We start from the raw sequence: 14,544 nt of genomic DNA, 5'->3' as shown, positions 1-14,544 counted from the left end.
TTGCTGTTGTTTTGGGGTGGGTGGGGGCCAGTGGTCCTATGGGGATTTGGCTGCAGTAAGTATTGTTTGAAGTAATAGTCTTTGGAATATCTCTTTGCAGTCCAGGGTTACAACACTGGCATGCACTGCAACAGAGTCTGATGTGCGATACAACTATTATTTGATCCTCAACCATTGCCCTTCAACGGAGAAGAAATGTCCCTCTTCCCCCATGATCTGTGTCATCCTCTTGGCTCCTCTCCCCATACCCGCCACCCCCCAAGACAGAGCAACCCCCTCCCCATGCTTGTCCTTGCCTCCAGCAGCGTGACTGTGATCATGAACCAGGGTGGGGGGCAGCAGGTGTAGCTGTCGTAGTACCACTTGCGGTCAATTTCCCGGGGCAGGGTCTCATAGGCCACATGGCGGATGAGTCGCTGCGAGAGGCTCAGCCCCTTCTCCTCCAGCAGGGCCTTGCTGCTTAGCCTGCGGTTGCCCTGCAGGATGGCTTGGCGGAAGCTGTTGGAACGCTTGTTGCTCATCTGTGCAGGAAACGGAGTGGGGAGAGGGTCAGAGCTGGGGCCCAGCGAAGCTCCCCACCCATTTCCCAGCCAGCATGTTCCTTGCACCAGGCCTGACCCTGCATTTCCCTTTCTCCTATAATAGTTAATAAGAGGCAACATTCACCAAGGTCTTGTTAGCCGCCAGGGGTTATTCTCAGCCCTTCACATCTTTTGGCTCATTTGATGATCACCAGTCTTCCCATTAGATAAGGACTATTAACATCCCCATTCTACTGGATTAGGAAACTGAGACACAGAGAGCTTTAGGAATCCATCAAGTTCACACCCAGTAAGCCTCCAGAGCCCGTATTTGTGTTCACTATAACTTCCTTCATCCACTCATTCATCATCCGTCCATCACAATTTACTGAGCAACTACTAAGTGTCAGGCTCATTACCAGGCACAGGGAGGGATACAGTGGTGCTCAAGACAGATTAGTAACCAGCAATCACAGTTCAGAGTGATGGCTGCTGTGGCAGCACACAAGAGGGAGCCCAATCCGGTCCCAGGGAGGTCAGAGGTCAAGGAAGGCTTCCTGGAGGAGGTGAAGCCTGAGTGAGAATCAAAGGATGAACAGGAGGTAGCACCCTCAGACACACTAGCTTGGGAAGAGGCAGGCAGCCCTGGGTTAGATGGGTTTGCAGAGAGGCTCCCAGAGCCAAAACCCAAGCTGTGCCTGGGGAAGGTCACCACTCCCGAGGGCCTTCACAGGACCTGGATTGCCCAGCAAGCCCAAGGACTGGCTGCAGAGCCCCACCTGGGGACCAGCTCTATCCTCAGCAGCCTGAAGCTTCCCTGACACACACTGGGTAGAGCTCTGGCAGCCTCACCCAGTGGTCAGCCTGACTCGGAGACCGGAGGTGGCCTTGCTGACTCCTGGCCTCCCAAGGCCTCTGTTACCTCCCACGTGCCTTCCAAGGCCAACTCTAGACCCTTCTTACGGGGAGAAATCCTAGAGATATGGCTCTCCCAACCCCACACCTCAGCTGTCCCTATGTTTGCTGGTGTGGGGATTATCAATGTATTCCTGGGACTCTTGGCCCAGCAGTAGACATCAGGCTGAACCCGAAGGCGGGAACCCAGTGGGCTGGTGTGGTGAACCAGGCCAGACCACGGCATAGGGGTTGTAGGCCCTGTCAGAGGGCAGATGGCTGGGGAGGATATAGGTTCACACCAGGCCAGGTGCTGTGAACTTCCATCTATAGGGTCCCCCCACCTCGCATTCCTGAGCTCTGCCATCTCTCACGGTCAAAATCTAGCTTAAAGCTCGCCCCCTCCAGCAGGCCGTCCCAGATGAACCTTTTCCAACCATTCTCTATCCCCATCCTCTCCACGCCTACAAAGCTTGGATCTAGTTCTTCTCAATGGCCCAGGAACTCTGTAAATGTAGGCCAGGGTTAGGCGCCTTGTGCACATTGTGAGCCCACGACAGGATCACGATGTCAGATTATTTTGTGGCCACTCTTACCTGCCTCTCTCCCAGTCCCTGAGGCTGCACCTGCACAGGGGCGTGCACAGCACACACACACACACACACACACACGGCTCAGAGGCCCTGAAGACCCGTGGTGGGAGCTGGCTCAGCAGCAGTACACACTCACCATCCACCTGCGTCCCTCACATGCCCAGTGCTGTGCCGGGCACAGTCGTGACCATGGTCCCAGGCCTCATGGAGCTTACAAGGGGAGACAGAAGTGTAAAAACAGCAAAAGAGGGTGCCATCATAGTTATTTGGCACCCCGTATTATTCTGACGTTACAAATATGAGGACTGAAGCTTGGAGACGGTGAGTAGTTTCCCCAGGTACTCATACTTAGTAAACCACAGAGTCAGGATTCAAATACGGAACTGCCTGACTCCACAGTCCATGCTAGCCCATACGGAGCTGTTGTGCCAATCAGATAAAGGAGCCTCTTCTTCTGGATGGGTGCACCCATGCCAGGCCTTGGTGGGCAAAGTCCAGGCCAGATTTCGGTCTCCATCATCTCTCAGCTAGGCACCATCGTACAGTATACAACCTGCACACTCATACACGACTACCCGGGCTGCTGAGCTGTAATGCAGTGTGGCGGTCTGTACTACGAGAGAGGCCTGGGCAAGGCACTGTGGGAGCTCTGAAAAAGGCTGACTCACTCTGCCTGGATTGGGCAGGTAAAGGCTCACAAAGGATGCAGAGGAGTTTATCTGGTGGAAGAACATTAAGAGACATCAAAAATATTCAAATACTGTATTTGATCCTTGCAACAACCTAAAGAGAGGATCCTTTGGATCCATTTTACAAATGGGAAAAGGCAGGCTCAGAGGCTCTTTCCCAGTGAGCGGCAGAGGCAGAGCCAGACCAGGACCCAGGTTTGCTAGACTCCAGGTCCTCAGCTCTCTGCCCTACTCAGAGCTTCCCCTCTGCTGAGTCCCTTCTTTGTCTGCTCTCCAGGGCAGCCCTGCTCATACAGATCCAGTGCAGAATTTGAACAGAGAAATCCCAGAAATCCCAGCAGTAACAAGTAACTTGCTGTCCTGAGCTCACACAGAGGCTCCATTGACCCCTGGCTGGAGAGAAGCCACTCCTGGGCCCCACGTGCCCTACTCTGCCCTGTGACCCAGCAGGGCATCTTGCAGCAAACACACAGGTGCTGGGGCTGGGGCTGTGGATGAGCCTGGGCAGGCTCAAATCTTTGGCCTGGTCTTTGGTGGCACTGCTGGGTTCCAAGTCACAGGACTCACCCTCACTACTTATCCTATGAATCCTCACTGTCCCCCTCCCCTGCTCAGCTCAGCTCTGTCCCTTGCCCTCCACGAGGTCTGCTCCCTGGGTCCACTCTGAACAGCAGTCGATTCCTCCACTCCTAAAACCCCACAGCCGCTCCCTGCAATCACACCAACCCTTGGACCAAGGCTGGACCTCAGCCAAGAGGCTGTTGAAACATCTCCCCTGCCTGGGCATCCACATCAGAGCGCTCATGTGGCACAATGACAGGCTCCAGTGGTGGCGGCTCCCCCATCACTGGTGCCTTTGAATTCTAGGAGCCTGGGGCGCTTCACACAAGTCATTTCACTCGAGCACCCTCCATGGGTGACACGAAGAGAGGTGACCAGCTCCATCTCACCAATAGGGAAACCCAGCAAAAACTTTGGGTCTTATTTTCAACCTGCTTGTTCACCCCGCTTTTCTACTGATGTCACCTGCATCCCATGGTGAGTGAAATACCGCCTGCTTAACCCCACTGAACCCCAGTCCACAGCAGCCCCTGAAATAGCGCAGCACTAACCCTCAGTGAGGGGAAGTCTCTGCTCCGAGATACAGGCCGCTGGGCAGGATCCACGGGCCTCTCTTCTCCAGCCTCTTTGGCAGCCCAGGGCATCTGCTGAGCAGATCTGCTGAGCTCTGGCTCTACCACGTGCTGCACTGACCCTCCCGGCCCCCACTCCCTTCTCCTACTACCAAGACCCTACCTACTCGCAGCCCTTCATTTTGGTGGAACTGACCCCACTCTCAGCTACAGGGGTGGGGCAATGATTGGTTTAACTCAATCTACCCATCCTACTGACCCAATCTAGGCCAATGAGAGGGAGAAAATACCAGGCCTTGTGCAAGAGCTACCCCAAGAAGGATCTCTCTCTCTCTCTCCTCTCTCTCTTCCCTCCCCTCCTCTTCTCTCTCTCCCTCCCTCTCTCCCTCCCTTCTGCAAGGTGCAGCCTGAGGGTATGAGGGCTGGAACAGCTGCAGCCACTTTGCTGCCACAATGGAAGGGTCTGAAATCGCCAGGTTCTGCCTTGAGGATGGGCTGACACTGCGGAGGGCAGAGCCTAGAGACAAAGAGAAGATGAGTCCTTGGTGGCACCCTTTCACCTGCAGAAGGCAGGCTGGACTTTTTCAATGCTGCAGGCCAACAGATCCTTTGAATTGCCTAAATCCTTTAAATGTGTGGAAGCCACAACCCTCAAACAGGTCCCTCCCAGTACCAAGGGCCCCAGAGCACTCACTAGGCTGACAAAATCCTGGTAGCAGATCTGCCCATCCGCATGGCTGTCGGCAAGAGCTAGGAGTACCTCCCTTTTGTGCGGGTCCAGCTTGGAGCTGTGGCTCTCCAGAAGACTCCGGAACTTGCCTGTGCTGATGTAGCCTGTGTTCCCAGGGTCAAACTGAGGGAAAAGCAGACAGCAGCAGGGTCAGCAGGGCACCACCTCCTCTTCACACTGATGTGGGTGCCCTGATCTCCACCACTGTTCACTGGCTTTAGTCCCCAGCCCCTGGCAAACAGAGGCTCAGCCAGTGTCTGGGAGGTTTCCAAGGACCCCCCTGGGAAACAGCTAAATAGGAATGACAATCACTTAAAGTCCTGGAAGACCTGCAGACCTTCAGGATCACCCAATCCAACCATCTCGTGTGGATAAGGAAACTGAGGCTCAGAGAGGTTAAACTGCCTCCTCTCACCACGGAGACGGAAGTGCGAATGAAAAGGCAATGAGTGGAGGAAGATGATGGGGCCTGGGACACGGGAGAGGACAACAGGAGAAGGACGTTTCAGCTGCGACTGGCAAAGGGAAAGGGAACTGGGCCAGAGGGACTCCAGGGGGGATGCCAGAGGGCCCCGGGGAGCAAGAAGCACTGCCTTGCAAGTCCTTCTGCCCCTGGCCGCCCTCCCATGGCCCCTCCCACACACCCAGGCAGGGAGGATTGGGGCTCCCCAGAGACACTCTGCTCTGTGGTTTTTGTACTGTTTTGGGGGGTGTTTGTGCGCGCACATGAGTATGAGTGCACATCTGTGTTTTACACCATGCTCTTCCATCGTTTGCAGCTTTGCACCACGTGGGTCCCTCTGCCTGGGATTCCCTTTCTTCCTTCATCTCCCTGGAAGACTCCGACTCACTCTTCCTGACTACTCAGATGTGCCCTTCTCTTGGAAGGCTCCCCTCAGGCATGGCCTGTTCTCACTGCACCCTCTGTTCTGTCCAGACCTCTGGGCCTCCAGCCCACACTGGTGTCTGTCTGCTTTTGCCTCCTCCTTGGACCGCGGCGCCTCGCAGGTTGGCATCACAACTTATCCCCAGTACTTAGCACACAGCCTGGCATTATCAGCACTCAATCAAGATTTGGTGGATGAATAAATAGTGGGTGTTCAGATGAACAGACAGGCACTGATTTTCCATGAAAAGCCTCATCAGTTCAGTTAGAAAAGGCAGGATCGGGCCAGGCACGGTGGCTCAAGCCTGTAATCCCAGCACTTTGGGAGGCCAAGGCTGGCGGATCACAAGGTCAGGAGATCGAGACCATCCTGGCTAACACGGTGAAACCCCGTCTCTACTAAAAATACAAAAAATTAGCCGGGCGTGGTGGTGGGCACCTGTAGTCCCAGCTACTCGGGAGACTGAGGCAGGAGAATGGCGTGAACCCGGGAGGCAAAGCTTGCAGTGAGCCAAGATCATGCCACTGCACTCTAGCCTGGGCGACAGAGCGAGACTCCATCTCAAACAAAAAAAAAGAAAAGGCAGGATCTTAGTCACCTCTCCCAGAGAGGACCTTATCATTTCCATCCCTTTCCTCACGGAGCCCACCCAATGCCCATGGCATCACTTTTAACACCAAGCATCTCCTGGATGCCAGGAGCTTTCCTGTTCACAAGGTGCCTCCCTACATAAGACTCCACTGCATCCTGAAGATGCAGCTGTGAGTTGTTTAAAAGGCAAACAGACATTGAGGGTGTATGTGTGTGCATGACAAGGGAGTCCGGAATACCAAACCCATGTTTTCGCCTTTTCTAGATGGTCAATGAAGGCTATTTTAGGAAAGTGGATTCTGTGTGTAGCATTTCTTTTTTTTGAGACGGAGTCTCGCTCTGTCGCCCAGGCTGGAGTGCGGTGGCGCAATCTCGGCTCACTGCAAGCTCCGCCTCCCGGGTTCACGCCGTTCTCCTGCCTCAGCCTCTCCGAGTAGCTGGGACTACAGGCGCCCGCCACCACGCCCGGCTATTTTTTTGTATTTTTAGTAGAGACGGGGTTTCACTGTGGTCTCGATCTCCTGACCTCGTGATCCGCCCGCCTCGGCCTCCCAAAGTGCTGGGATTACAAGCGTGAGCCACCGCGCCCGGCCTTGTGTGTAGCATTTCTGAGAAAATCAAAGAGCAACAGTCAGGAGTCCCAGTCATGGGCTATTTCAATTCTCCACAGAAGGCCGGGCGCAGTGGCTCACGCCTGTGATCCCAGCACTTTGAGAGGCCAAGGCGGGTGGATCACGAGGTCAGGAGATCGAGATCGTCCTGGCCAATACGGTGAAACCCCGTCTCTAATAAAAACACAAAAAATTAGCCAGGCGTGGTTACAGGCGCCTGTAGTCCCAGCCACTCGGGAGGCTGAGGCAGGAGAATGGCCTGAACCCGGGAGGCGGAGCTTGCAGTGAGCCCGGATCGTGCCACTGCACTCCAGCCTGGGCGACAGAGCGAGACTCCGTCTTAAAAAAAAAAAAAAAATCTCCACAGAATTCAAGAAAGGACATCTCCAATGAGGTCTATTGTTTTTTGTTTTACACAATATCTCGCTCTGTCACCCAGGCTGGGGTGAAGTGGTGCCATCATAGCTCCCTGAAGCCTCGACCTCCTGGGCTCAAGAAATCCTCCCACCTCAGCCTCTCAAGTAGCTGGGACCACAGTTGTGTGCCACCACAACCAGCTAATTTTTAAATTATTTACGTTGCCCAGACTGGTCTTGAACTCCTGGGCTTAAGCGATCCTCCTGCCTCAGCTTCCCAAAGTACTGGGATTACAGGCATGAGCGACCATGCCTGGTCCCGAGGCATATTTTAAAATCTGTATATCTCCCACCTTCAAGCCAAAATGCCAAGTTTCATGGATGACATCTGTTTGGTTCACAACATCAAGTATTTCAGGAAACTCACCTACTCGTTGCTCAGTAAAAATCTTAAAGAATAAAAACACCTAATATTTGCTGAGTGTTTTCATGGAGCCAAATACTGTTTAAGCACCTTATGCATCTAATGTCTTTGACTCCTACACAACCTTATGTAGCAGATCCTATCCATGTCCCCATATTACAGATGAGGAAATAGAGGCACAGAAAAGTTAGCACGGAGAGGTGAAGTGATCTGCTCGGCAAGCAGCAGAGCCAGGATTCCACCTCCAGGAAGCCGAGCACTCCTCGAAGCCATGGCCAGGTGCCACTGACTTCCAGCTCCAGGGACTGCTCTGATGCCCAGGAACAAAATTTAAGGACCAAAGAGGTCAGTGTGGGCCCAGGAGAGGAAGGGGCTCCAGGAGTCTCACAGCCCTACCATAGGCAGAGATTTTTAAATCAGGAAACAGCCCCGGACAGCAAAAGCTCCGACCTCCTTCATTGCTCAGCTAAGGAAATGGACCCTGGAGAGGGAATGTGGCAACCGCAGCCAGGGAGGGTCTGTTTCCTTGGTGCCTGGGACCTCTCCCATCTCTACAAGCCACCTGTGCCAACCCCTACTCCATCACAGGGTCTCACTAGCCTGGCCCTCCTGTGCTGGGTGGACACATAGGGGGCGGGGTGCGGGCTGAGAAGGAGCAGGTGGAGTCCTGGGAAGCCCCCCAGTGGGAGCTGCAGGGGGGCCACTGGTCTGCAGCACAGCTTGTGCAGTCTCTCCTGCCTGGGCCTGGGGGAGGGAGCTCAGTGGCTTTGCGTGCCCTGGGAGCAAGCACCAATCCCCTCCTAGGGGCTGCCTCCCAGGCTGGGGAGGGCAGTGGGGTGGGGGTGCGGTGGGGGTGCTGGGATCAGGCTCCAGACAAAGAGCCACCTGCTCTCCCCCTCAATCTCCTCCTCCAGCACTCCCTGCTGTTGTCCTAGTGACATGGTTGCCCTGTGGCTCCTCAAGCCCCCACCCCCCACCAGGGCCTGCCTGCCCTGCCCCGAGCATAGTAACAGGCTCCAGGCTCCAGACAGCAGAGAACAAGCTGGAAACAGGCCGAGCCTCGGTTCTCTGCCAAAACTCTACCTTTCATGGCAGGGCCAGACAGGCTAGACAATGGGGGGTCACCGCTACCCTAATAATGAGGCCTTGGGGATGCCCGGAGGACGGCTGGGGCAGGGGGAGGGAGAGGCAGCAATGGGCCGGCTGCCTGGGTTCCATGAATGCACAGGACACCTTTCAACCCCCACCCCCACCCCTAGGAAGACAACAGCAAGGGCAGGTGCTGACAGTGGGTATGGGGCGTGGAGGGGAGAGAAAGGGAAGCAAAGGGAGAAAGAGACAGAGAGAGCCAGAGAGAGCGTGAGTGCCCAGAAAGCAGGAGAGAGGTGCATCCCATTGCCCCAGAAGGAAGCTGGGAGCTTCTAACAGAGGCTGCATCCCTCACTCAGGGGTAGCAAGGAACAAGGCAAACCTCATGCTTGTCTCCGCCACTAACCAGGGTTTGTATAATTTACAGTAAACTCCCGAGCCACAACTACCTCATCTACAAAGTGGGCTACCTTCCTCTCTCAGTGGCAGCAGCTCACCAGGGCCTGGGCTTGGAGGCCAGACCAGCTTCCCTTGCTGCAAAGCTGGGAGCATCCTACTGTGAGGGAGGTGTGGCCCACCCTCTCTAGGCACATATCCTACCCTTCCTCCTCCTTCACAGCCTGCTTAAGGGGGATTGGGATCATTAGGCAGATCCAAACTGTGGTTTGGAGCTTTCGGGAAAACAAGCCCCATCAATGCAATTTCCTTGTTAATACCGTGCCGCTGGTCCTGAAGCTCCCCTCTGCCAGGCACTGTGCCCCAGATTCACCCACTTTGGTAGTGAGGTGCTCCTGATGGGGTCTGGGCTGGGTGGGATTGAGGTGGCCTGACCAGGGCTGCTCTGGGGCTGTTCGGGGCAGCCGTTAGAATGTGGGCTGTGAATGGGCTGTAAGGGCCCAGCAGAGATCCAGGAGCCTGGGAGCATCCTGGAAGCTGCCTCCTGAATAGGGCTCAGCGTCTTGGAGGGAGGGGCGGCGAAGTCCACATTCAGTCTGAGTGGAGGACACAGATGCACAGAGGAGCTGGCCCGCCCACCTGCCTTGGCCTTTAATCGCACCAGCACCCAGCGTCCGACCCTAATCCTCTAGGTCACAGCTCGCCCCAGCCTGAGGCCTCCCACAGTCTGCCTTCTCCTATCCTCTATGCTGCACCCCTTCCTGGGGCGCTCAGCCCATCTAGGTGGGGGAACTGACCCACCAGATTCTCTCTTTGTATTGCTGCCATCTGGGGCTGCTTCCCCAGTCTGGGGCAAGGGGAGGAAGAGAGTTCCAGAAGGAGGCTCCACTCGCAGCTGTTGTGCCACCTTGGGTAGTTCATTCAACCACCCTGCCTCAGTTTCTCCATCAATCAAGTAGAAACTTGTCAGGGAGATGTAAGGGCCACTCACCCCGTGCACATAAGCGTGCCATATGGAAATGGGGGGTAGAAAATGAGAAATCCACAACCCATGCAGCCCACGAGGGCAGCCGACCTATTTGGAATCTTTGCACAGTCAAGGGGCTACGGGACATTCGGGATCAGAGCAGGCAATTCCACATGGAGTGAGGAAGGGCTGGGGTCATTTGGGTCTGTGCTGTCGGAGGGGCCTGGCAACACTGGGAGAGGGACAGCAGGTCAGGGAATGAGAAATCACGGTGCAGGAGAGCAGGAGGGAAACTCAGTGGTTTTCAAACTATGCTGCAGAGTTCTAGGGGCTATGGGGCCTCCAAGGCCCAGAGGCGCTGGGGAGGGGACTGAGGAGCAGCCCCCAGCCCTCCTCAGGCAGGGCCACTCCATTCGGAGCTAGTTTATGTGCTGGCCTTCTGCATACTATCCCGGTGAGCAGCAACACGATAAGGGCTGATATGTGTGGAAAGTTTGCTGTGTATCAGGCACCCCTTGACTGAAACCTCAGGCCACCATACATCCTGGTTTTTCAGTGTTAGTCCTGGCATATACCTGTTGTCCAAGCATAATAATTATTATTGTTCTTAAGAAACAACAGGATCTTGCTCTGTTGCCCAGGCTGGGGTGTAGTGATGTGATTGTCGCTCACCATAACCTTGAATTCTTGAGATCAAGCAATCTTCCCGTGTTTGCTTCCTGAGTAGCTGGGACCACAGGCATGTGCTACCATTCCTGGCTAATTTAAAATTTTTTTTTGTAGAGACAGGGTCTTGCTATATTGCCCAGGCTGGTCTTGAACTCCTGGCCTCAAGCAATCCTCCCACTTTGGCCTCATAAAGTGCTGGGATTATAGGCGTGAGCCACCATGCCCAGCCTTGAGTGTGATTTACAGTGGCTCCTTCACTCTCAAAGTGTCCTAACTTGGTCACTTTGAGAGTGGTCCCCCCTATTTAAATCTCACAGCAACCCTAAGAGGTAGACACTATTGTGAGCTCCATTTCATAGGAGAGGAAACCGAGGCACCAAGAGCTGGGTTGCCGGGGGGAGGGGGGAGGGACAGCATTAGGAGATATACCTAATGCTAAATGACGAGTTAATGGGTGCAGGAAATCAACATGGCACATGGATACATATGTAACAAACCTGCACATTGTGCACATGTACCCTAAAACCTAAATAAAATAAAAAAAAAAAAAAGCTACAAAAACAAACAAACAAACAAACAAACAAAAAAACAAGAGCTGGGTTGCCCAAGTGCGAATGGCTGGTAATCGGTGCAGATGGATTCATATCCAGGCAGAGGGGCGAGAGCCTGCACTCTCTCCCATCACTAGAGTGCTGTAGCTAAAGAGAGTCTGAGAGACCCTCATCCAATCCTCTTACGTGTCCACCTAACACATATTCACTAAAGATCAGCTGTGGCCCAGGCATCACACTCGTTTTATGGGGAAACAGGTGCATAGGGCAAAAGGAACAAAATAAACTAGTCCAGGTCAGAGAGTGAGTTCGCCATCAAGACAGAAATAGTTCAGGATTCCTCCACTGTGCTGGCTGGTCCCATCTTGCCCTCCCTTGTTTTTCTCTGTCTTGTTCAGTTGAATGAAACATAGCCCCTAAGTTTATTTTTATTTTTTGAGATGGAGTCTCACTCTATCGCCAGGCTGGAGTGCAGTGGTGCGATCTTGGCTCACTGCAGTCTCCACCTCCCAGATTCAAGCAATTTTCCTGCCTCAGCCTCCCGAGTAGCTGGGACTACAGCACCCACCACCACACCCGGCTAATTTTTGGTATTTTTAGTAGAGACGGGGTTTCACCATGTTGGCTAGGCTAGTCTCAAACTCCTGACCTCAAGTGATCTGCCTGCCTCAGCCTCCCAAAGTGCTGGGATTACAGGTGTGAGCCACCACACCCAGCTGATTTTTAAGGGTTTCCCAATGTGTGTTCTGTGGAATACCAGGTACCTGATGGTACCTAAAATAAGGGTTCTGTGGTCCTACAAGTGGAAAAACCTCTTGGAGGGTCATAACGCACCATATCAAAGACTCTGCAAGGTCTTAGGCTGGAGAAACCTGTCTGATTTTGTTCAGCCCAGCATTCTTCAAACTTATTTGACCTTTGGTCGTAGTATTTTTTCACAGTAACACTTGATGGAACACTCTTTGGGAACAAGGCATGAGTCCACAGCAGTCACGTTTCCCTTTGGTGAACCCAGCCCCTTTGCCGCTGGTTCAGAACCAGAGCCTTTCACTTCCGCCCCATGAGTAGCACAGGCTCTCTGAGCAGCTGACACTTTGCTGGAGTCTTCCAGCAATGCTAGAAGTCTGTGGGCTCCAGGCCCAGCCTGAGGGTTGACTGGGGACACCAGGCCCCAGGAGAGGCTGAGGAGTCCGTGACTGGCCTAATGGGGCCACTGAGCTGAGTTCTCAGGGAGCAAACCCCGCTGGAGCTGGGATTTGCCTGCTCAGCACCCAGGACAGCAGCACTGCTTCTCCCCTCCCAGCTGCAGGCCCATGAGCCAGGCCAAGGCTTCAGAATTTGCCCAGCAGCAAGGAAGCATGAGAGAAAGAAGGGCATACCTCTATCTTCTTGTGTCTATGATGTATGTGTGATTTTCACCAGCTGCATTTCCAGGACAAATACATGTCTGGTATCTGCCTCCAAGGCTTGAATTCCCTCTCCCAGGAGGACCCTCTCCCTGTCCATGATCTAGACAGGCCCCGGACCTCAGTGAGAGATGTGAATACTTTCAAGGACCTCAAAGGCAGTACCCAGGGCCAAGGAACCAGCCGCCACTGGGGTGAAGACCTCTTGGGTCAGGAAGGTAGATACCTGGGATCTAGAGCGGGTTCCCACCCGGATCCCCATTGTCTTCTCCCGTGCACACACACCGAGGTAGAACGAGCCCTGGGAAATGAGCACAGGCACGTGTGCTAGGGCTGGAGTACGGTGCTAGGGCTGGAGTAAGGTGCTAGGGCTGGAGTACGGTGCTGTGGCTGGAGTACGGTGCTGTGGCTGGAGTAAGGTGCTGTGGCTGGAGTAAGGTGCTGGGGCTGGAGTACGGTGCTAGGGCTGGAGTACGGTGCTGTGGCTGGAGTACGGTGCTGTGGCTGGAGTAAGGTGCTGGGGCTGGAGTAAGGTGCTAGGGCTGGAGTATGGTGCTGGGGCTGCAGTATGGTGCTGGGGCTGGAGTATGGTGCTAGGGCTGGAGTATGGTGCTGGGGCTGGAGTATGGTGCTGGGGCTGGAGTAAGGTGCTAGGGCTGGAGTACGGTGCAGGCAGCTGTCCCTCCCCTCTGGTGGGTTTTGGTGAAGGTTACCATGGCTCAACTGCTGGCCCCCTGCCTCATTACCCGTTTTCTGAGCAGAGCAGAATTAACGAGGCTGCCCAGGGGTTTATGGTTCAGCAGAGCTCTCTCCACCCAACAGCCAGAGCCCACCAGGGAACTCTGACCCATTCATGGATATTTACAGCCCCGTAAATTAGGTCCAGGCTGCAGCTGCTGAGGTCAGCGGGGAGGTTAGGGGAGTAGGAGCTTTCTCTTCCAGTTCTGCTTTCTTGCAAATGAGGATGCTAATTCACCCATAGAGAAAACCACCTCACACCCTTCCCCTGACCTTTTCCCCTGACTCTTTAAAATACTGACTTTCACAATTTTTTTGCTTTTTTGTTCTCATGCCAACCCTATAAGTCTGGTTCATCCCACTTAACAGATACAAAAATTGAGGTACTCAGAGACACGCCCCCTGCCTGCGGCACTCTGGAAGGGGTGGGCCCAGGCAGTCTGGCCTGCTTCAAGCTGGGGCTGGGAGTGGGTTTTCAGAGACCTCAAGCCCCTGTGGGAAGGAGAGAGACCAGATGGAGGCATGAGGGGCCCTTGTGACCCCTACTCCCCTGGGATCTGGCCAGGCCAGGCCCCCGACAGCTGGAGAAGCCTCCACGATTCCGAGATTCCCAGTTGTATTATTTCTGCTCCCTCAGCTGCCACCATAGAGGGGTGGGGGAGGCAGCTCAGCCCTCTCATGGTGCTTCTCCCAAAAGCCCCAAGCGGCCTCCTGAGCATCCCCCTTGCCCAAGGTCAAACAGCCGAATCCTAGGACAGGGGCAGGGAGGCTGATTAGGGAGAGACAGGCATCCTGGCCTGAACTCAGGCTGAACCCTTGACAATCGGCATGCTTCCAGAAAACTGCCCAGCTCTCCCAACACCTGGGCAGTGAGGGGAAGAAACGACCTCACACCTTCCCTGGAACGCATGAAGCTGGGGATGGGTGGGGTGGGCAGCACGGGTTGGGGGACTGCCTCCTCCACTGGGCCTATTCCTTCCCACCCCTGGGGGACTCCTGCAGCCCCTTCTCCTCCTTCCAACCTCCTCACAAGGCCTGCCAGGCACACAGACGGCTCCCTTCCCATTCTAGAACGGCCCCTGCCTTCAGCAGGCCACTGAGGGGGCTGCCAGGGGCTGTGACTCACAGGCCCTTGGCTACCCAGGAGCAGCAGATGTAACATCCATGCTGACTCATCCGGCCCAGCCTGACGCGCCGCCTGGGGACTGAAGCCGAGTCATGGCCATGAAGCCCAGGAGTCTCAAGGGAGCTGCAGGCAGGGAGTGGGGAGTGAACGTCAGCAGGGAGGGATCTGACATC

General features: G+C 54.7%; 1 protein-coding gene across 3 annotated transcripts in view; it reads right to left on the bottom strand.

Moving 5' to 3' along the window:
- RHBDL3 (rhomboid like 3) overlaps positions 1–14,544 on the bottom strand; it is a 60,416-nt gene that overhangs the window by 36,635 nt on the left and 9,237 nt on the right. For all 3 annotated transcript variants that reach the window (XM_055258273.2, XM_055258274.2, XM_055258272.2), the window contains 2 exons: positions 4,525–4,683; positions 297–521 (listed from right to left, as the gene is read on the bottom strand). In XM_055258273.2, the coding sequence (XP_055114248.1) occupies positions 297–521; positions 4,525–4,683 (384 nt within the window). The remainder of the gene's footprint in view (positions 1–296; positions 522–4,524; positions 4,684–14,544) is intronic.

The sequence above is a fragment of the Symphalangus syndactylus genome, chromosome 20, assembly GCF_028878055.3.
Source record: "Symphalangus syndactylus isolate Jambi chromosome 20, NHGRI_mSymSyn1-v2.1_pri, whole genome shotgun sequence".
Classification (NCBI taxonomy): Eukaryota; Metazoa; Chordata; class Mammalia; order Primates; family Hylobatidae; genus Symphalangus; species Symphalangus syndactylus.
This window is presented reverse-complemented; position numbering and strand designations above follow the sequence as displayed.